The 22,072-nt window shown below is 30.3% G+C and overlaps 10 protein-coding genes across 10 annotated transcripts; 3 read left to right on the forward strand and 7 right to left on the reverse strand.

The window, feature by feature from the left end:
• The first annotated feature begins 576 nt into the window (after nucleotides 1-576).
• Nucleotides 577-2,382, forward strand: BX663DRAFT_491954 (WD40-repeat-containing domain protein). Its single transcript, XM_051525152.1, has 5 exons — nucleotides 577-788; nucleotides 849-1,051; nucleotides 1,114-1,219; nucleotides 1,284-1,587; nucleotides 1,659-2,382. Exons 1-5 carry the CDS (start codon nucleotides 602-604, stop codon nucleotides 2,311-2,313), a joined length of 1,455 nt encoding a protein of 484 aa, XP_051387754.1. The 5' UTR covers nucleotides 577-601; the 3' UTR covers nucleotides 2,314-2,382.
• A 1,558-nt stretch (nucleotides 2,383-3,940) lies between these two features.
• BX663DRAFT_425671 (mannosyltransferase putative-domain-containing protein) lies at nucleotides 3,941-5,206 on the reverse strand (the record flags this gene model as incomplete). The annotated part of the gene is made up of 2 exons (XM_051522502.1): nucleotides 3,941-4,351; nucleotides 4,415-5,206. 2 exons carry the CDS (start codon nucleotides 5,204-5,206, stop codon nucleotides 3,941-3,943), a joined length of 1,203 nt encoding a protein of 400 aa, XP_051387755.1.
• A 1,635-nt stretch (nucleotides 5,207-6,841) lies between these two features.
• On the forward strand, nucleotides 6,842-7,075 carry BX663DRAFT_424576 (uncharacterized protein; the record flags this gene model as incomplete). The annotated part of the gene is made up of 1 exon (XM_051522442.1): nucleotides 6,842-7,075. A coding segment is annotated over one exon (234 nt), but the record flags the coding sequence as incomplete, so codon positions are not given.
• A 505-nt stretch (nucleotides 7,076-7,580) lies between these two features.
• Nucleotides 7,581-9,341, reverse strand: BX663DRAFT_10648 (branched-chain amino acid aminotransferase). Its single transcript, XM_051521477.1, has 5 exons — nucleotides 9,059-9,341; nucleotides 8,681-8,990; nucleotides 8,400-8,555; nucleotides 7,937-8,340; nucleotides 7,581-7,846 (listed from the first exon to the last, which is right to left on the reverse strand). The coding sequence occupies exons 1-4, from the start codon at nucleotides 9,245-9,247 to the stop codon at nucleotides 7,985-7,987; spliced, it is 1,011 nt and encodes a 336-aa protein (XP_051387757.1). The 5' UTR covers nucleotides 9,248-9,341; the 3' UTR covers nucleotides 7,581-7,846; nucleotides 7,937-7,984.
• Nucleotides 9,342-9,435: 94 nt separating this feature from the next.
• BX663DRAFT_482050 (X-domain of DnaJ-containing-domain-containing protein) lies at nucleotides 9,436-11,554 on the reverse strand (the record flags this gene model as incomplete). The annotated part of the gene is made up of 7 exons (XM_051524389.1): nucleotides 9,436-9,615; nucleotides 9,669-10,270; nucleotides 10,333-10,438; nucleotides 10,504-10,649; nucleotides 10,770-10,981; nucleotides 11,299-11,320; nucleotides 11,542-11,554. 7 exons carry the CDS (start codon nucleotides 11,552-11,554, stop codon nucleotides 9,436-9,438), a joined length of 1,281 nt encoding a protein of 426 aa, XP_051387758.1.
• Nucleotides 11,463-14,031, reverse strand: BX663DRAFT_491964 (Na+ dependent nucleoside transporter C-terminus-domain-containing protein). Its single transcript, XM_051525153.1, has 7 exons — nucleotides 13,948-14,031; nucleotides 13,690-13,868; nucleotides 13,252-13,624; nucleotides 12,819-13,172; nucleotides 12,232-12,720; nucleotides 11,542-12,156; nucleotides 11,463-11,485 (listed from the first exon to the last, which is right to left on the reverse strand). The coding sequence occupies exons 1-6, from the start codon at nucleotides 13,999-14,001 to the stop codon at nucleotides 11,833-11,835; spliced, it is 1,773 nt and encodes a 590-aa protein (XP_051387759.1). The 5' UTR covers nucleotides 14,002-14,031; the 3' UTR covers nucleotides 11,463-11,485; nucleotides 11,542-11,832.
• A 2,349-nt stretch (nucleotides 14,032-16,380) lies between these two features.
• Nucleotides 16,381-17,358, reverse strand: BX663DRAFT_539207 (uncharacterized protein; the record flags this gene model as incomplete). Its single annotated transcript, XM_051530706.1, has 3 exons — nucleotides 17,065-17,358; nucleotides 16,923-16,982; nucleotides 16,381-16,733 (listed from the first exon to the last, which is right to left on the reverse strand). Exons 1-3 carry the CDS (start codon nucleotides 17,126-17,128, stop codon nucleotides 16,381-16,383), a joined length of 477 nt encoding a protein of 158 aa, XP_051387760.1. The 5' UTR covers nucleotides 17,129-17,358.
• Nucleotides 17,359-17,450: 92 nt separating this feature from the next.
• BX663DRAFT_418897 (uncharacterized protein) lies at nucleotides 17,451-17,756 on the reverse strand (the record flags this gene model as incomplete). Its single annotated transcript, XM_051522379.1, has 1 exon — nucleotides 17,451-17,756. A coding segment is annotated over one exon (306 nt), but the record flags the coding sequence as incomplete, so codon positions are not given.
• Nucleotides 17,757-18,516: 760 nt separating this feature from the next.
• BX663DRAFT_557024 (uncharacterized protein) lies at nucleotides 18,517-20,572 on the reverse strand. Its single transcript, XM_051531748.1, has 2 exons — nucleotides 19,037-20,572; nucleotides 18,517-18,952 (listed from the first exon to the last, which is right to left on the reverse strand). Exons 1-2 carry the CDS (start codon nucleotides 20,470-20,472, stop codon nucleotides 18,739-18,741), a joined length of 1,650 nt encoding a protein of 549 aa, XP_051387762.1. The 5' UTR covers nucleotides 20,473-20,572; the 3' UTR covers nucleotides 18,517-18,738.
• A 271-nt stretch (nucleotides 20,573-20,843) lies between these two features.
• Nucleotides 20,844-21,638, forward strand: BX663DRAFT_482055 (NLI interacting factor-like phosphatase-domain-containing protein; the record flags this gene model as incomplete). The annotated part of the gene is made up of 2 exons (XM_051524390.1): nucleotides 20,844-21,528; nucleotides 21,550-21,638. The coding sequence occupies 2 exons, from the start codon at nucleotides 20,844-20,846 to the stop codon at nucleotides 21,636-21,638; spliced, it is 774 nt and encodes a 257-aa protein (XP_051387763.1).
• Nucleotides 21,639-22,072: the final 434 nt, after the last annotated feature.

A 22,072-nucleotide genomic window follows, 5' to 3' on the forward strand; every position in this document is an offset into this window, starting at 1 on the left:
TTCGCATTGAGTAGTTATTTATTATCCTTGGAGATATTTCTAACAAAAAATTCTTTATTTCTCAAGATAAATTATCCAAGGGGTTATTATGGATTATGATGAGGGATATGCATATCTATTATACTAAATTACATATACTACAGAAGATAAAGAATCAAAGCTTGAGGATACGTTTGAAATAAGACTTCTTTATGTTGTATACGGAAGGACATAAAAGCAAGAGTTCAAAGGACTTATAATATTAATTATTATCACTAATAGTAATAGTTGCCCTGAACTCTTGAATACGCTGATTTATGTAAGTACTTGGAGATAATAAGGATGTAATAAATGATAGTCTATTTCTATTAACTTTGTTATAAATACAATAGTAATAGGGTGTAACTAACAATGTATTAAATATGTTATTATGTTAACTCAATGGGGACAACGACTAAAATTAGTGATGAGAACTGCTGCTGCGTGCAACAGAACTGATGGCTGGGTTTGACAGTCACACATAGGACTGTCTAAATTTTTTCTGGTTTGTGGAAAAAAAAAGAAAAAAAAGGCCAAATGCACTTTTAATTTATTTTATTTTATCATAAAGAATATATTAACAATGTCAAAACGTCAAGCTGATCAAGCTGATTTAAGGAATCAGAATAAGTCTACAGCTTTCGGAAATGAAGCTTCTAGATATAATATGGAAGAAAAGAATGATATGGGTGAATTTGAAGATGCTTGGGAAGATGAAATGGAGGAGGAAGAGATTGTCGAAAGCGCTGATGTTGATTCAGAAGCGGACGGTAAAAAAAAACAAGCAGAAAACGATACTTTTAATAGATAACTTACGCCTAAATGATTAGGTATGGAAGTAGATGAAAAAGATGACGACGATGAAGGAAACGAAGATGATTTAAAGTTATATATGCCTGGCCAGCCTTTAGCAGAAGGTGAAGTTTTAGAAGCAGATCCTTCAGTTTATGTTATGCTTCATAACTTGGACGTTCGTCTTCCATTTTTAAGTTTTGATATTTTAGAAGATAAATTGGGTAATGAGAGAAAGAATGTATGTATTTGTTATTGTTCAGCATGGAACTATAGATATTAAACTCATTTTTATAATGTTAGTTTCCTGCAACTGCATATGTAGCTGCTGGTACTTCACTTCCAGGTGATAGAAATAACGAAGTTTTAGTTATGAAGATGTCCTCTTTGCATAAAACTCAACAAGAAGGTATACATTTATATATTCATATATGTTAAAGGGAAAGCAAAGTATTGATAATTACAAATAATAGATTCTGATGATGAGGATGACCCAGATGCTTTAGACGAAGATCCTATTCTTGAGTATAGATCTATTCCTCATAATGGTTGTGTTAATCGCTTAAGAGTAATGCCTCAACAACAAGAAAAGCATATTGCAGCTACTTGGGCAGAAACTGGTAAAGTTCATATTTGGGATTTAACAGATGCTGTAGCTAGTTTAGATGTTCCTGGTACATCTTCAAATATGCCACAAAAGAAGCCTTTGGTAACTATTAATAATCATGGACGTGAAGAAGGTTATGCTCTAGATTGGTCTAGTCTTGATACTGGCCGGTAAGTTAATATATAATCTATCCAAAAAAAAATAGTGTTTCTTATTTTTTTATTTTTTTATGTTTGTTTAGCCTATTATCCGGTGACAATAATGGTCGTATTTATCATACAATTTTAACTCCTACTGGCGTTAATACGGAAAATGTTGCATTTAGAGAACATAAATCATCTGTTGAAGATATTCAATGGTCGCCTACTGAACGAAATGTCTTTGCATCATGTTCTTCTGATCAAACAGTAAAGATTTGGGACACAAGAAACAAGAAACGTTCTGCAGTTGGCATTCATGCATCCAATTCAGATGTTAACGTGATTACATGGAATAAAAAAGCATCATATTTAATGGCAAGTGGACATGATGATGGCATCTTTAGTGTGTGGGATCTTCGTACATTCAAGGGAGGTAATTCTCAACCTACACCTGTTGCTACATTTAAATGGCATAATGCTCCTATTACATCTATTGAATGGCATCCTACTGAAGAATCCGTGTTAGCTGTTTCTGGTGCAGATAACCAATTGACACTTTGGGATTTATCGGTTGAACCTGATACTGAACAAGAAGGACGTTTAACGACCGGTGGCGTTGAAGTTCCACCTCAATTATTATTTGTTCATCAAGGCCAAGAAGATATTAAAGAATTACATTTCCATAAGCAAATACCTGGTTGTGTTATTAGTACAGCAAGCACTGGTATGAATATCTTCAAAACTATTAGTGTTTAATAATATATTATTTTGTATAAAATTATATCAAGTATAGAATATTTAGAGAGAATAATATATATATGCCACAGTATTTTCGCTTTAATTTCAGAAAGTTTGAAGCTTTTTTTTTTTTTTTTTTTTTTTTTTTTTTTTTTGAGAGACAATTTCAAAAACTACTGTGAGATTAACCGTAAAATGGAATGAGATGATTTAAATTGACAATTTGCTTGCAGAATTAAGTTGAAAATGAGATATTTTATAGTTTTCATAAATATAAAGGCTAAAAGGGGTATAAAAGTATAACTTAATTACAATTGAGTAAAGGGTTGTTTTTTTCTTTTTAAGCAAATGGAATAATCACTATGATTTCCTTGAAAATATTTGAAGGATACTAGTTATTGTTCTTTATGCATAGACTGCTTTCTTTTTTGGTTAGGAATATTCATCCTTCTTATATGATATCCCCATACTTCTTGCTTGTCCTATTTGCCTCTACATTCTTTTTTATTAAGATATTTTGAATTGGCCTAAACTAATTTAGTATACAATTGGAAAATGAAAATTGTTAATTACTATGCTGCTTTATGGCATAATTATTTAAGAAGTTTTTAATACGACTTTATATCTTCACAATAGTATCATCTATTGTTATATTATTTCTTACATCTCTTTATAATACAATATCAGCTAATATTACCTTTCTTTTCTTCAATCCCAGTCTATAATAACAAATGACAGTATACCCCTCCCCTCCTACTTAATTTAAACAACCTAATCCATATTTAACTGCTGCTTTCATTACATTTATCGGAAAAAGGAACCTTCGAACATTAAGTGGCTTGCGAACAATAATACGAAATATAGAAGACGTTTTTAATAAAAAGTGCAATTATTTCTATATTATTTTCTCAGTCGAGAACCTATCAATTGAATATAAAGAATTGGTTTCCTCTATGACTCAAGCCGATGTTAAATTTTTTTAAAAAAAAAAAGTATCAATCTATGACCATGGTTATAGCAATAAAACAGATAAATGCAGAGCTTATCTTTCTAGGAGAAAAAAAAAAAAAAAAAAAAAAAAAAAAAAAAAAAAAAAAAAACTTGAGGGATATTCATAATAATACAGAAGAGTTTTTATTCCAAGTCTCGCTTAATGGCAGATACTTTACATAAACATCCAGCTATTGATAAACCAGAAAGAAGTCTATTAGCAGCTACGTTAGATAAGCGTAGAAATTATGAATTGATGTTATTTCTAGTGAAATGGATTTCAGATTGTAAAGACTAGCTTCTTTAAAAGCCTTTAATATCAAACTTATTGTAACATTATTGATCAAGAGGAAGGTATATATATATATTTTTTTTTATATGAAAGATGGGCAGATCTAGTTATACAATCCTTAGAGGACTGCTTTATTCTTAAATAAATATCAAGTACACTTTTGGAAAGATATCAGTTATCGTTTTAATTTGTTTTATTCGCATTGCCCAAGCAAAAAGGTCTATTTGGAAGAAATGTTCCTGTGGACCTGAAAATAGCTTTGACAATGGTAGTGTAAGCCGTTTATCTAAATTCCAATAATTATGATTTTATTCCTTCAATAACGTATAAAACGAACGATAAATAATAATAAGATGCTGTAGTCTAATTATGCGTGCTATAGTCTTTTGGTCTCCATTTGCCCTGATTAAGTAATTCTTCATCTTTAGCTCTTTTTTTATCAAATTCAACTGTAGTTAAAGCAACCCTTCTCTGCTCAGGATCAATTTCTTGAATTTTATCTGTATCACGAATGCAGTGAGTAGCAAACTCCCAATTATCACCTTCAGCGAAATGAGTAAAATTCAAATATTCAAGTGTGTGTGCATGCTTATTTCTATAAAGACCTCCATTAAACCATAAAGGCTTCTTGTTTGCATCTAAATGAAGTTGTACTCCACATACTTGATATCGTTCACCATCATTACCACCACGACCCATACCTCCAATAACAGCGCCAAATGATCTAATGAATGCATAAGGGGTTTGCATAATTTCATACCCTATCCAAAAAGTCTGATCATATCATTATTTTAATATTATAGTTATCGTAATTATTAAACTCTTTTTCTTTTTTACCTCTTTATCACCATGAACATGTTTATAAACAACTTCATCACGCTCTGTAAGACCATTCAATTTACATGTAGATAGTAAGCCCAATAGAGACTTACGTTTATCGATCACAACGATACCTGATTCTTGTTCATGAGAAGACAAGCCTTTAAACCAACGTGTATTAGGAACAAGTGAACTCATCGTAGGTAAGAAAGACCTTAGCCAATTGGGTCCCTTTTCCCAATTAGGAAAAAGAGTACGATCATAAAAGAAAAGACTGCCCGCTGTTTGATAACCAGTATCATTAAATAAGATAGAAGGATTTTGTAAGAAATAAACATCAGCATCCATCATGATTAACTCAGTAAATTGACTTGCAAGCATAGCAAAGGGTTTCATAGCCCAACCACCAAATCTTGTATAATATCTTCCGATATAATCTTCTAGTTTTCTTAAAGTAACATGACTAAATTCATTTTGAAAATAAGATCTTTTAGCCTCTGAGAGATCATTGTCGTTGATATAAAAGATTTCAATAGGCAAGTCACAATGGAAGATCTCTCGAATAGCACGTATAGTAGAGGCAGCGAATTTAAATTGAGAATTGCCAACACAAATAACAATGCCCCTATTGCTGCTACCATCTGCGTTTAGTGTCTGGTTATTGATGTGAAATACATTTTGCCAATAAGGATAAATCCAAGGATATAATGATCTTTCAAGTCGCTTATATAACTCCCAAGTGTATTTGTATCTTGGATCATCTGCTACAGCTATTAGTGGATCATTTGTTAATATCTTGTCAAAATACATAAAAAGGGCTTTAAATAATCTTTCTGCTGCTGTCATGGTAGCAAAATTAGGCTTTTCATGTGCCTCAGGGATAAGGGCAAGTTGGGAAAACACTGTTTCACCTGCTGCTGATTTAAAGAACTCTAAATCTTGCTCTATACAAATATTCTACAATAAGTAAATCTAAATAAACTAATATTTATATGCATATATAATATAACATACCTGTCCATACTAATGAAGGATGTGTTATTGCGATATCATAATCATTTGATATAATTTTAACTTTTGTCGCATTTAATTCTAAGATATAAAATAATGAACATAAATAAGAGTAATAATAATGATATATTCACTTATACCTGGTTCCTGTACATGTAATTGTACGAATAATTGTTGATTAAAAGTATCGGGTAAGGAAGATGTGTTCAACTCCTGTAGCTTTTGTGTTGTAAAGTAATTATTTTGATTAAAATTCACTGAAAAAAACAATAAAAATATGATAAGGCATAAGGAAATAATCGGCCAACGTAACGTTTTAGCCATATTAAATATGTTTAATTAAACAAATAAACAAAAAAAAAAAAAAAAAAGGAGGGGCTTATTTTTTTAATTTTAATTTTATAATTTTTATCATTATTTTGATTGGTGCTGATACTCAAAATATGTTGTCAGATTTTTTAATTAAAAAAAAAAAAAAAAATCTATTTTCTGCTTTTTTTTTTAAAAAAAAATTTTTGGCAAAAAGCATGTAGTGGTGAAATGTGTTGTATTGCCCGAGCCGGCCATGAAATGGTTATAAAAATAAAAAACATCCCAAGAGACAGGAGGGGAAAAAGAAAAAAGCAAAATAATAGAAACAAGATAAAACATAATAAGGAAAAAAAAAAAAGATAGAATGAAAAAAGAAAAAAAACAAAAAGAAACCAGACTCACATTATGACTTGGGTAACCAGTTCAACATAGGACAGGCCAGAGGGTAAACCAACCGAGGCAATCGGAGGGACAACGAGGTTTATGCAATGGGAAGCAAATTGAAAAGGAATGATATTGGATCATCAATTGAGGAAGGAAAGTACAAGCAGTGGTGAATATGCAAACATTCAAAAGCATGGCGACGACTTCAGTTGTGATACAGGTGAAAGATACATTCCTTAGGTTTACCACCAGATAGCCGACCAAGGCACCAGTAAAATACACAGTTCCGTTCCGAGGTAGTCATAGGTAGCCAGAGGATAGGGTCCAGTTTAAGAGTAGGACAACAAGAAGACAGCAGTATGGCATCACTTATATACAGTGCGTCCACTGTCAATTGAAAACGTTGGTCAGGTTTTTGAACTTTAATTGGTTAATTATTTGAAGCCCAATTGGACAAGGGGACCCACACATCATCCTGAATTGGAGAAAAGCTATTCAAGATTGAATGTTGCACACAAGTGGGTACTTTCAACCGGGAAAGATAGTGGAAGAAGCTTTATATAATTTTAGCAAAAAGTCGATAGTCTATCAAATTCGTTTATCATAGACGTTGACGATCAGACATATTTACTGAAAAGGAGTTAGAGGAGATTAAGGAAGAAAACGTGACAAATACTAGTATACCGATTCCGAATGAAGTACACGATTATATAAATTCGTTCAACTATACTACTACCGAAAAAAATCCGCCAAAGTTTTGCTAAAGGACAACATTGGGAAATTGAATACAATATAGGCAAACACCATGATTTTGATTGGTTAAAGTTTGCAGTACATGCATTACTAAGGGAATATGAAAGTGGATCGTTAAAGGCTTCAAAGAAAGAATTGTGGTATAACATTCATAACTGGTCGTTTATAGATCAAATCTTTGATGACGTACCTGTCATGGCTGTAAGATTTGTGACTTAATTCAATAAGATAAATAGTCATAATAAAACATATAGTGCATTATTATGATAATTCTACCTATACACAGATTAAATGTATTTACCCTTATGAAGAAAAATAGTAGATAAAGTCCTACATCTAAAAATACACCTTCTTCTATTATTATTCTGTTGAATATAAATTTATAAAAAATAACTTTTGTAAGTCAAGCTGGGGACAAACTAAGAATAATGCTAGTACGCGCAATAATTGATCTCACTCAAAGTACATGTATTAGCTATAAAAATAAATACATACAAAAGACATGAGTATATCTGTAATAATTCTTGATATTATCATCAAATGCAGTTTCGTTCTATTTTTATCTTATTCTTATGCATCATTCTTATTCACGAAAGATATGAGTAGTCTCACACTGAGTACATTCATTTCGAGCAACTCATAACTTGACTCACTTATATCTCAATGCTCCTTCATCATCATCAACTAAAAAGACTGTATATCTTAAGTTAGAAATTGCAGTATTTATTATAAAGACTCTAGCTTTTATGGATGATCCTCTGGAGGTATAAATATTCTTATATAAATCTAAACAAAAGGGGAAATCAAATAAATCAATCAAGGGATAATTCTTAATGAACCTATTTCGTTATCTACTTCATTATTAGCTTGTCAGTGTATTAGTTTTACTGTTATCTATGTTGGAAGTAATGATGATTTGAAAGAGGTGATTTACTTTGTATGTGAAATATAAGATATGCATACTTCTTAGATTTAAACTGTTAATAATGTCTTGGAATACATAAAGAAAGAAGACATTTAAACTTTCATTCAAGAAAGAATATATAATTGTATCGCAAGTAGCAATTATAAAAACAATACCTTCTTATATTTATTTATATATCTATTATTATTTAATTTAGGTATAATTTATAAGCCTTCTTCAGGCCACATCCAACCAAAAGTATCCTCAATTTCACCACTTTGAATGCCACGATATTCATCATATAGTCTCTTAAAACCTTCGCCAATATCTGTTTGTTCACCACTTCCAATCAAGATAGTCTGATTACCACGTACAATTTTCTTTACAGGTGTGATGATAGCTGCTGTACCACATGCAGCAACTTCTTCAAATTTACCTTCTTCCACTTCTGAGAAAGCAACAGGCCTCTCTTCAACTTTCCAACCAATCTTCTTTGCAATATCTTCAAGTGAAAGACGAGTAACGGATCTCAAAATCGATTTAGAATCAGGTGTGACAAAGGTACGCACTCCATTAGCATCTTTCAAATAATATTAGTTAATATTAAAATAGGTTCATAAAATAGATAATGATTATTACCTGGATAAGTAAGAGCAACAAAATTAGATGTAGAAAACTCATCAATATATGTATGTGTTTTAGAATCAAGATGAAGAGTAAGGGCATATCCGGCCTTTTTTGCTTTTAAGATAGGACCAAATGTAGGAGCATAATTCCCACCTAATTTACTTCCACCTGTACCATTGGGTGTACCTATTGTAATGTAAAATAAGCTTACAAACTCCTAGGGAAAAGTCAATTAGTTAACTTACTTCTATCAAAGTCTTCAATGATTAAAGCGTCAACAGGCTTAACGCCACCTGTATAGAAAGAACCAACGGGCATAACAAAGACAACAAAGGTAAACTCAGGAGCAGCTCCCATACCAATATATGGCCCGCTACCGAAAAGAAGGGGACGAATATAAAGGGAACCACCTGTTTCTTTAGGAGGAACATACTCAAGATTAAGCTCAACGCATCGACGAACAGCATCAACAAAGAGATCTTCGGGAACTGGAGGCATAAAAGCCATTTCAGCACTACGAACCATTCTTGTAGCATTCACATAAGGACGGAAGATACGTACACGACCTTCAACATCACGAAAAGCCTTCATACCTTCAAAACACTAAATACAATACATAAACGCTTATTTTTTTTATTTCCCATGTACATTATACTCCTTTTTGTTCGTACCTGTTGTCCATAATTAAGACCTGTAGCACACATATGCACTTTTACCATTGGGTCAGTTTCGACTGTACCTTTGTTCCAGCCCGCTTCTTCAGTCCAAGTATATTTTACATACCCATTAACATCTCTGTATTGAAATCCCATAGAAGAGAAATCGAAAGTAGCAGAAGGAGGTGTAATAGACTTTGGCATTATAGTTGTTTGTTTATTTCTTTTTTTTTTAATAGAAAAAGTAGAAAGTAGAAAAGTGAAAACAACTTGGGGAAAAACTTAAATATTTTTTAAGTCAAATTATGTATTATCCAATAAAAAGTTTGATGACTCTTTCTCACTCACTAAAGTTGATTCTAATTGCTGAGTGCAAAAATTTAGAATGATTGTCATTCACTTTTCTCCTCTAAGGTCACTTGTTGATAAATAGTACCAATTAGACTTAACGAATGAATCTTATTGGCAATTTCTGCTTTACTACAATTTGCATCACCTAAAACTCTATCACAAACATCACGCAATACGCCTTCAATTTCAAGTTTTGATCCTTTCCACATTGCTTTCAAACCCTAAAAATGAAAAAAAAAATAAAACGTTATTTTTTTTTTTTCATTTTGCTTACTATTTTGTTATAACGAACCATTGTGGCAGCTGCTTCTTCTAATTTACCCCTTTCTTCTTCTGATACACCATTCTCCTCAGCTTTTTGCAATTCACCAAAAGTGCTTTGTAAATTATATGCAGTCCTAAGAGCTTCTACTGTTTGACTGAAGATATACCCCTTCTCCATAATACTATAATATGTACCACCTAACCCAAACATAGAGCTCTTTTTGTTATACTGATTCGCCTTCGTAATGTAAATATTCCCGATTGTGTGTAATAACTCAACTCCATGATTCTCCAACTTCAAATCTTCCGCCTCTATTTCTATTATCTTCTTAAATTCTTCTTCACCATGCGTATTATATAGATCCAGTTTTTTGTTAAGTTTTACACTTAAAGTTTCAATACGTTCTTCACGTATTTTTGTACGCTCTTTTTCTAATTCGGCCTTCTGAGCTTCTTTAGTTGCTTTTTCTTCAGGTGATAAATTTTTATCATTGTCATTTTCTTCAGCAGATTCAATTGCTTCTCTCATGTCTCTACCCATAGTTAGCTCACCAATAATATCCGTAAATCGATCTCCTCCAAATACTGTTTTGAAGAAATCCTCTGGATCAACTATAGATCGAAAATATAAGTTTTCTTTTCTATGACTGTACTTTTCTTAATAAATATATTACCAAATCCTCCGTCTGGCTTAACTCCAGTTTCTTCACCCACTTCATCATATCTTTTTCTTAACTTTGGATCAGATAAGATTTGATACGCTTCAGATATTTTTTTGAACTGTTAAAAATATATATAAATGTATATATTAACATGTGACAATTATTTTTGTTGTTGTTCTCTACCTTTTCTTCTGCTGCTGGGTCCTCAGGATTTTTATCAGGATGATATTTTATTGCTAGTTTACGATAGGCTTTTTTAATTTCTTCTTGTGTTGCAGTTATTGGAACATTTAATAAATCATAATAGCCAGTTGATATAGGCTTTTTATCTGTTTTTTAAGAAAAAAAAAACAAGATCAGTAATGAATGTAATAAATTTCAAATTACAACAAAAAAGAGACACATCTCTCTTTACATGTATATATATAAAGATGGATAGATATGTTTACCGGCATTTTTCTTTCCTGATGACTTTGATTGATTTTCCTTGTTGTCTTTTGTTGGTTCGACTACTGTGTATGTTTCAACTTCACCACAAGCCCAGCATTTGACTGAAACTTTTTGTCCGACTGATTCCCCTTCAGGATAAAACTCGATAGGTGTAATACACTTTTTACAAGAAGATTTAATGTATGGTTCAGGTTTTCTTGATTCAAAAATTCTAGTCATTTATATATAAATAAATAAGTGAAAATAAATAAATAAATAAATAAATAAATGGCATTTTATTTTATTTTATTTAGCGGCGGTTATAAATTATGAATTATATCAAATAAAATTACTAGGAACAACCAGGAATGCATGCAAGGCCTATCTAAATTGACAAGGCTAAAAAAAAAATGGAGAGAAAAAAGATAGTAATGATTCGAATTATAAAATATGAATATGAACTTTAGAAACAATAAAGCAAAATATTTAAAAATAAAGAAGTTAGATAATCGCTACAAAAAGAGAATTAAAGTCATATAGTATGCTTACTCGTCTAAAGTAAGATCAGATACTGTTCAACTACACACAATAGATTAGTGAGAGAAAATGAAGCTGATATTAAAACCAGTTCAGTAATAAAAGCATCATGTATTATGTAATATGCTGCATCCAACTTCACTTAATAATTTGTTGAAGTTGGTTAAAAAAAAAGGGGGGACTTAGTTTATTAAACAAGCTAAACTCAAGTTGATTAGTTCTTTAAAATAATATTCACTAGAATATTGAATTTACTTGTTTGATTCATTTAGTAGTTCTACATTTCTTCATTTTTTTTCCTTTACAATCTTCTCACTAAATATACCTTGCTATATAACTTGTTATGAAAATAGATAACAAAGCTCTTTGATTTATTTATATATGTATATTTTCTTTTAATTTTTTTTTAAAGCTTTATGTCGATATTAGCTTGATAGTTCTATTTGTAGATGCTTTAGAGTAATTAGACCTAGTTTTATTACAGTATAAATGTATACACATAATAAATCGTCGTATATTCTCATGAATTAAACGCTGAATAGGATATTATAGTAGCATTCCGGCAATAGAAGCTGACAACCATGTACTAAGTGTTCCGCATATTAATGCAGAAATGGCTAACGATGATATATCACCTGAACGTAATGGTGCTAAAGTACTAAGAACTCCTACTTGCATTCCAACACTACCAAAGTTAGCAAATCCACATAAAGCATAGGTTGCTATTATTTGAGATCTTGCTGATAATTGGCCTGCATAAGTAGCTGTCATTTCTTTGTATGCAATGAACTCATTCGACCAAATCTTTGTAGCCATTAATCTACCTACAATGACTAAATCTTTATTATCTGTACCCATTAGCCAAGCAATCTACCAAGATAATATAAATTAATTAGTATAGTATATAATAATATATATGTATATCTTGGGAAATAAAAAGCTTACTGGAACAAATAGATATCCTGTTATCAATTGTAGAGTAAGGTTCTGTATGTTTAAAAAATTGCCTAGCCATGTCAAAAATCCATTTACTGCATATAAAATAGCTAATATTGAAATGATATTGGCCATAATCAGTAGGACGATCTTGATGCCTACTTCAGCTCCTTTCCCAGCAGCATGCAATATATTTGCTGTCTCTCCTTCTCCTTCCCCTTCTTCTTCAACTTTTGAGGAAATGGATACATTGTCTTTTGTAACAGGATTATCTGTTTCAGGATAACGCAGTTTAGAAATAGCTATGGAGCAAGGGATTGACATAATACATGATGTAAGCAATGCCTGTCCAGAGATACCCATAGCAATATATCCATATAACACTGAACCAGAGATAGTAGAAAAGCCTGAAGTTAAAATTTGATGTATTTCAGATTTTGTTAATTGGGGTACTAATGGTTTTATCAAAAGGACATTTTCAGTTGCTCCTAAAAATGGCTATATATATATATATATATATATATATATATATATATATACATATTTCATATTAATTAAGTAGCAAGATTAATTCATCTACACATATTTCAACTTACGGATGCAACTGCTACAATAGATTCAGCACCTGAAATTGACAAGATACTAATAAAGATAATGGAAAGCTTTTTTAATAACCATTGAATAGTTCCCAAGTAATATAACATTTGTACTGTAGATCCAAAAAATATAATAGCAGGAAACACATTTAAAGCAAATGTGTTTGCTTGAACAGCTGTTTCTCCAAATAAAAATGCGGCGCCATATCCTGCGTTGTGTAAATATCCTTCTGCAAAACCCGCTATCCATTGAAATATATCATGTCCCACAGACGTTCTAAATACAAACAATGCTAATACAAATTGTAATAATAACGCTATAAAAATTGTGTTCCATTGAACAAATCTACGATGCTTAAAGTCGAGTGTATGCATAGTCAGTCAGTCAAAAAAAAAAAGAAAAAAAAAATACTATTGAATAATTTGTACATACTACTGAAGTTATGTAGACGCTAAAAATAAAAATAAACATTCCAAAAAGTGGAATTAGTCGACGTATTCGAGGTGATTCTTGTTTTTCTGGAAAAGAAAATACAGTTACAGTGACTATAATAACTAGACAGATACCAAGGCATATCGTTCGCCATTTTTGATTACAATATTCGTATAGAAAATTAGACATAATTTTAATACCTTTCTTCCATGGATCAGTGATAATAGTAGTAGACATATAACAAAATAAGAGATAAAGTGAAATCCATGTATACACAATACCTAGTATAAGTAACTCTTGGTTGTAGCCTTTTGGTATCTGTAAAACAAATGCAACACAAACAAATGCAGTCAATAGTAACCAAGTTAAAAAACTACAAACATGTATGCAACTTAATCAGTATAAACACATTGAGTAAATTATATAAAAGAACCTTACTGTATATATACTTTATACTTTTGATAAAATATAGCTCTATCAGATTTATTCATAATTGAATGTATACCTTTACTAAGACGATAGTTATTATTATTTTTAATTGGTTTTTTTTCTTCTAAAACATGATGGTGAGTTATATCATAAGAAGTAGAGGCAATATTATTATGTGCTGTAGTAATCTTTTATTGAAAAAAAAAATAGACATAAAAATATACACAAAACATTCTGTAATCCTTTTTTTAATTCAAATACACTTACTATTTTCTCCGTCATAGAAATTGTAATAGATTTATCTTCATTTCGATTATTCATAACAAAAAAAAAAGTGCTGCTATATAAGAGAATTACCTGCTGATTTATTTTATAAGAAAAGAAAAGGTAAATATTTTAACGGTCAGATATTCCTAATATTTTTCTTTTTTTTTTAATTTAATTTATGTACCTGTTTTCTACTTGCATAATGCATATATGATAATGATATTTATACGTATAAAAAGAAATTACATATTATAGAAAGATTGACATATACACTATATGTGTAAATTAATATTTTTCTCATTAGCGGTATATACACTGTCGTTGCGACTTGTCTTTTTCAGCATTTTATATTTATTTAAACTTGAAAAACTAGTTCAAATTTCAAATATTCGTCAGAGTAGATAATACTATATACTTGATCAATATGTGCACTACGTTATAAATTATTCAAGTATACTATAAACTAAGTTTTTTTGACATATTATGATAATTTCTCTTCATACAAACATTTAATTCTAACAAGAGTATATTAACATAATTCAATAAAAAAAGAGGATAAGATGACATAAGAAAGCTTATGTAAATACATATTGAACTTCTCTCCTTAACTAACTTCAATAACTTTGTACGTTTTATTAACATTTTTCTTTTATTAACCTTTGTTATGAATAACATTTTAAACATGATTAACTATAGATATATACCTTCTTTAGAAATTATTCTTCATATTGATCAAAAATAATTTCGCGCAACTCAATAGAACTTTCAGTATAAATAACTACCCGAGATTTAAGTTTGACATAAATAAATTCTATATTTTTAATGGATAGTCAGTCTATCATTGATATGAATTATGACGAGCCTATACAAGATACAGAATTCATAAGGCTTTTCAAGAAATTTTGGCTTTCACCTCCCTCCTTTTTTATTTATTTATTTATTTATTTAGTGATCGGTAAATACAAAACCAAATTAATTCAATCCATTTGTAAAGGTGCTGTCCATTTTATTTGATTCATGTTTATCACTGATTACCTTATGTCATTATTTAATCATCGTTTATTGTGGATATAAAAATCAAAATTATAAAGAAGCTACGTTTCACTTATTGAATAGAGACATTACTACTTGTGTCGAACAAGAATATCATTGCTCTTTATTTCCAGAAAACTGTCTTCGTAAGATTTTTAAGCTTATTCAGACCTCAGTTAAATGGGAAAAAAGAAGACGAGATAGAAAATAAGCATAATAAAACGAATAACTTTTTATTTTTTTATTACATAAATTTAAAAAATAAAAATCAAAGATACTGTAAACTACCTTTTCTTTTATAATCAAGTTGAGTTAAATACTGTATCCAAGTATATACATATACATATATATATATATATTTGGTTTGCTTGTGCGTATACAAGAAGTAAAGTCGATATTAATTATAATAAATCAAACTAATTTTGATCACTAGGCCTTCTTTCTCTTATAAAATGTAACTGTATTAATCTGAATTCATGTAAACTGTGGATAGTTAATAGTTCTCATTTAATGTTTTGATATCAGTTTTAAATGCGAAAGATAAGGAAAGAGAAAACAGAAAAGACAAGTCTGTGAAAACTCTGTATAGTTTATTAAAAGAAAAAATAATATGGAAAAATGACAAGAGCTATTTATATGTTTTTTTTTTTTTGCTTGCAAGGTAAGTGATATTAATAGAAGTATGTTTGGAGAAGTGAATACTGCTAACATAAAGCATTATGTGTAAATATTGTTTCCGAATAATTCTGCTTGTAATAAGATATATTTTTATCTTTATTCTCCCTGAGCTGTCGCTGTTACTAATTATTATTTCTGAGGTAAGCAACGCATTAATATTAATTCACAGTGAATATTCCAGCTATAACCAATACCAGTTATTTATATACTACTGTTATTATCATCATCTAAGATATTATTACATAATAATTCTCAACATTATAAATGCATATGTAATATGTATGACTTATGTAAGTGATTATGTAAAAGCATATAACAATCATAGCCTTATTGAATTTTTATAATTACATAGTATAATTATTACTCTAACAATGACTGTTATTAAAACTGAATGTTATATAATAAACATTATGCTGTGAAATACAATACACTATTTTTATTTAAATAACATCTTTATTATTTAAATAAATGATGGCCTATTTCTATTAACCTAGTTATAAAGACAACTACAATCATAACAATTGGCTTCGTGATATTCTTTTGGTCCAATATCCTTATTTTGCAAATATTTTAAGGCTGGAGTTTCTGGGACGGATGTTCCATCTCTTCCATTTGTAAATTTTCTTTTTTGTCTATTCAAATAAATGGAAACATTTTCGACATATAGAAGCGCCTTATCAGGGGACTCAGTATTACCATTCTGGCTACAGCTCTTAATTTTTTTCAAGTTGGGACATAAGTGTTGTCACATATTGCTTTGATTCCTTTTGTTGTCTCTTCTTCTTCACCAAGTAATTGTTGAATGTTGTTCATAGCTATCTTGTATAGAAGTTTCATCTTTGTATCTTGACTACCACTAACAAGATGAGTTATACAAAGTTTTTGGGAGCACAAAAATAAACCAATAGCCGCTAAAGGAACTAACTGTTCAGTTGATTGAACTGTTGATAGCGTTGTCGATGATATTGAAAGATAACGCTTTGCCCAAAACAGACTGGGAATTTTTTTACTAAATGGATGACTTGTGGCTGGAGCTAGTATGTCGTTTATTGACGCGGTTATGCTGGATACACCAACTATCAAAACAATTGGATGTTTTTTTTTTTTCATATTTTTCATATACCAAAGTAGAATATTTTACTGCACGACACATGTATTTTTCATTAACATCCTTTTGAACCTCTATCATTATTGGAGGGTATTCACTGAATTCATTTGGCGCAACGGTATATTGATCTTCTGGGGGGCGTTAACGAAACTTTTACCGATAATTCTGGTATCAGTTAATACAGCCTTGCTTATTAAATTACTTCCAGGAACGTATTCTTTTAGTAGTAAGTAATTAGTAACGTTATGTTCTGATTCTTCTAAAATATGATTGTGTGAGAGAGAAAACATTTGACTTACCTTCAAAGGAATTGTTGCTTGTTACAAGATGAGCGTAATATGTTAAAATGTTAGAATTAGTCATAGTTGGATGAAGAAAAAAAGAATGATTAAAAAAAAAAAGCGTACAGTACGGTACGCTTTTTATATAAAATGAATGATAGGATGAAAAGATGCTACTAGGTTTAATTCATAGAGCTTAACCATATTTTAATTAATAAAATCATATCATGTTTTAGTAGACGAATGGATGGCTCCAATAACCGAGTGAAAAGTTGCTCTTTTTTTTTTTTTTTTTTTTTTTTTTTTTTTTTTGCAGTTTTAACCACAGTGTGAGTTCCAGCTGGTGATCTAGCCCAGTTATTTCTCATATTTATATGAAACCTGGCCTCATCAATAAACATGCAATTTTCTGTATATTCCAGATCTTTATCCTTCCATTTCATAAACCATTCGTATCTTGTCTCTAAATTGTCAATAGAGTTCCTAACTTCGGCTTCAAAATGAGGCTTTTTGACAGTAATCTGCATAATATTTCTTAAATGATGATTAAGCTGCGACTTTGATATAGAAAAGGCCTGAAATTGTTTAGTCAATTTTTCTATAATGTCATCAGCAAAGAGCTGAGAATCATCATCTATCAAATTCTTAATATAGTCTTCATGTTTCACAGTGAAAATACTCTTAGATCCACTATTATTCTTTGATTTCTTATAGAGCATCTCATCCCCCCATCTTTTGGTATGTTTTCCACCACCTTTCCCGCAGTACATGGGTGGTCAATCAAGAGTTCTTTGGAAAATTTAGTGATATTTCCTTTCTCTTCAGGATTTTCAATCATTTTATCAATAAAATCCCCTCTTTGCTTGTCTGTATAAGTGTTATAAACTGCTAATTTGGTAGACTTATCGTCTAAAGTGTTTGCTTCTTTAGCCTCTTTCACTATACTAATCTTTTCAACAGGTTTATTAACTAAATAACTCTTGTAGCCAGTTTAGTTATTGTTTCAAGTACAATGCTTGGGTTTAGTAAGTAATTTCTGTCAAGACACCTTTTATGGGATCAAAAACTCTTTCAGCATACTCATTAAAAGGGTTGTCCATTCCATTCTTTGTCATTGTAGAGATCTTAAAAGTTTGAAAAAAAAAAGGAACGACAAAAGGAACTGCATTAACGGACAAAATTAAATCTCGTCTTTCGACAATTAACCAACAACCATTTTTTGTGTAATCGATAATTTTATTTTTCTGTGGACGACAATTACCAACAATATCCACCAGCCGGATTGCACATCACTTATTTTACTCTCTCCCTGTGCTTTTTATTTATTGTATACACATTTGTTTTTGTTTCCTATTTAACGTTACATTCTATTTACAAACTTTTACCAACATGTATGCAGGGATTTTAATTAAACAAATATGCAGCGTGATCAGCTTGTTTATTACTGTATATATACAAAAGAAAGGGGGGAGGGGAAAGACTAAAGGATAGTTCTTTATTAAGTTAAGCAATTAAAAGTAATACTAGTAATAAGTAAAAATGTAAGACGTAAAAAGAATTATTATTATTATTATTTTTTTTAAGAAGAAAATATGACTCTTTTCTTTTAGAGAAAGGGTTTGGAATTTTGTACTATAGTTTCATAAACTAAGGCAGTAATACATATACATATACATAAAATAAGAGGAGGTATTATTGAGAAGAAGATGCAGATGTCCTTGATGATTTTACAGTTGAAAAGGTAATAGTTGATTCTGTTGAACTCGATGTTCGTTCAATATTAGATACTGATTCTGATGAAAATAAAATAGAACTACTGTTACTAATATCTTCACCTTGAAAAGCAGATGCAATTTTTTCTGAGTTAATTCCACAATTGTTTAACATGACTGGTAGAGTACCCATTCTAATAAATAAATAAATGAATAAATAAATAAATAAATAAATAATATTAAGCATATTACATAAATATCTAAAATTAAATTTTTACTTTGCTAGTAACATTTGTAATTTAAGTCGAATTGCTTGTTGGTATAATTCATGAAGTGAACGATGTTTATAGGCACCATTACGAAGATAACGTATAAAGGTATAGAATTCGATTACTGCAAGTAATCGGTCACGGCAATAACGATCAATACAGGCCCATTCATCAAAATAAGAAATTCGAAAACGATATTTCAATATGTCTGGTCTTGCCTTTAGATCCTTTATTTCCCTTCCACATGCTTGACAACCAAGAAAGACAGATGATGTTGTAAAACGTTCCCAAAGGGTTGCAGTTGCTTCTTCTTTTAATTGTCGTTCTGCTTGTTCAATCACAAATCCATTCGGACATTCTTCTACAAAGCAAGTCTTTACTAAGATGGCGTCTAAGATTTTCTTACTAGCCATCTTTGGATTCGGGCCAAATCGTAAACAAGGCTCAATATCTTCTCGAATACAATATTTCATGTATTTTAAAGAATTTATTTTACGTAAAGGTGTCGTTTGAGAGAGTTGTATAAAGTCATTAAAATCCATTAATGTCTTATCATCCTCCAGTGTATCCATTTGAAGCCCAAATTCAACGCCATGCATTAACAAAGTCTCTACTTGTGCACGAGTGTATGCATCCATCACATTACTATCTTTCCCCATTTTTAGCGTGTGATTTTCATTATGAAATCTTGGCGGTGACGTTGGTGACTCTAAAGAATAACTTGAATTGTTCTCATTCTGTCTTTCTAATTCTTTTCTTATTAACTTTAGCTCGTCTTGTGCCTCTCTTAATTCAAGTTGAACAGAATCGAGCTCATCCCTTAATTTACTATTCCTTTCTTGAAGTATGTGTTGTTCTGCTTTTTCAACCTTAATCATACTATCTGCTTCCTCAAATAGACGCTGAGTTAAATCTTCAAGCTCTCTTTTCACGTTTTCCTTTGATTGTTGAATTTTTTCTACTTGAGTCGCTTCTTCTTTACACTTTGTTTCCAAGATTTTGATATCATGTTGTAATGAAAGGATATTATTCGAAGTCATCTTCATTTTATATAACTTATCTTGCAAACTATTTTCCAAATTTACTTTATCTGTATCTATCTCCATTCGTTTATGACGTAAAACTTCTTTCTCTCGTTCTAAATCATTTAATTTCGCTCTAGACTTGTTACATTCTTCCTGTAGATGCTGAAGCGCTTTAAAGGCAGGACGTCCACAATCTGAACAATCAACCGTAGAAGAAATGAGTTCATTACAAGCACATAATGTTGGCAATTCTTCCAATTGTTGAGAAGAAATAATAGGGCTATTTGTGGATGTCGTGCTGCTACTATCCATTTCATAATTCTTATCTAATATAACAACGGGCTTGACTAACTCTGTTTTATTAAATTGATCTAAATTGACATTTAAATTAATGACTTCTACATCTCCTTCCGTTGTCATGGTAAATAACAGAATTCAACTGAAAAAAAAAATAATAAATAAAAGAAAGAGGAAAGAGGAAAGAAGGAAAGAAAGAAAAGAAAGAAAAGAAAGGGAAATTAAAAAAAAAAAAAAAGAACTACAAAAACAGATAAAAAAATAGTTTCCCCTCTTTCTTTTTTTTTTTTTTTTTTTTTTGTTTTTATTTTATTTTTATTATTTGTTTTTATTTTTATTTTTATATGTATAAATTTATACATTCATATACAACGGATATAATTTCCCCGTAAGAAAAAAATAAAATAAAATTCTTTTTTCTCTTTTATATATCTTTTTTTTATATATATATTTATATATATACATATTTGTATATATATAGATCCGATCATCTAATGACCAAAAGGTTTGCACCAAAAAAGTCGTATTTCGATATTGTTCATGTTGATTCAAAGACATTAAAGGCACCATTAAAGAATCAACAACTTTTGATTCTCGATCTAAATGGCACCCTTGTGTCGAGAGTACGAAAACGCTCGATGTATGTTCGTCCCTATAGTAACAAATTTTTTAATTACATTTTCGATAATTTTGAAATCATGATATGGTCAAGTGCTCAGCCAGATTCAGTTCATAATATGTGTCGTATGTTTCCAAAGGAAAAGAAGGAAAAAATATCCCTCATTTGGGATAGAAAGAGTTTTGGCTTGTCTACAAGAGACTATCATCAAAAGGTATTAACGATAAAAGACCTGGATAAAGTATGGGAACAGTTTGGTGGAAGATATGATGCAACCAATACAATTTTATTAGATGATTCACCGAAAAAGACACAATTACAGCCTTACAATTCTATTCATCCTAAAGAATTTGATCATAACTCAAAGGGATTTATTTTAAACGGAGATTCTGAATTATTACAAATTTTAGATTACTTGAAAGTTTTACAGTTTCAAAGTAACGTGGCAAATTATATTAAAAATCAACCTTATAAAAAAAGAGAAGAAAATAGAACAGAAGAAGAAGAAGAGAGTCATTTAGTAGAGTTTTACGCTTTTTCTGATGATTACGAAAAGCCTGGTAAATTAATTAATTTGAAAGAAAATAGACTACGACAACAAAAGAAGAAAGGAGAACCAGAAACAATAACTGTCATAACAGATAAAATGTCAAATTTAGCAGTTTGTTAATAAAGGTAATAAATATTAGAATGCATGTTTTATATAAAATTTAGGGGAAAAGGGAGGAGGGGGATATTTATTGATTTTTTGTGTGGTCTTTTTTTTTTCTTACTTATTTTCTTTTTTTTTTTAAAAAAAACAAGTTTTTCTAGGGGGGAAATAATGTAAAGTCATTTATTTGGGGGAAAAAAAAGGGTGTTAGGGGAGGGGGAGTGAGTAAATATATATTTGTATATAAAAATATATTTATGGGGAGTGGGAGAATGGGTGAGGAAATGTAGACGCTTGTGTTGTGAAGCTATTTGTATAAACAAAGCTATATAAAAAAAGTGTGTATACGAATACAAAAGTTATTTTATATGTGGAAAAAAAACATATGTAAATAAACAAGGGAGGCTAATGTAAATTAAAGAAAAAAAAAAGCTATAATAAAATAATGGATA

Source organism: Cokeromyces recurvatus (assembly GCF_025118155.1).
Source record: "Cokeromyces recurvatus strain NRRL 2243 chromosome Unknown BX663scaffold_1, whole genome shotgun sequence".
In the NCBI taxonomy this organism is placed as follows: Eukaryota; Fungi; Mucoromycota; class Mucoromycetes; order Mucorales; family Mucoraceae; genus Cokeromyces; species Cokeromyces recurvatus.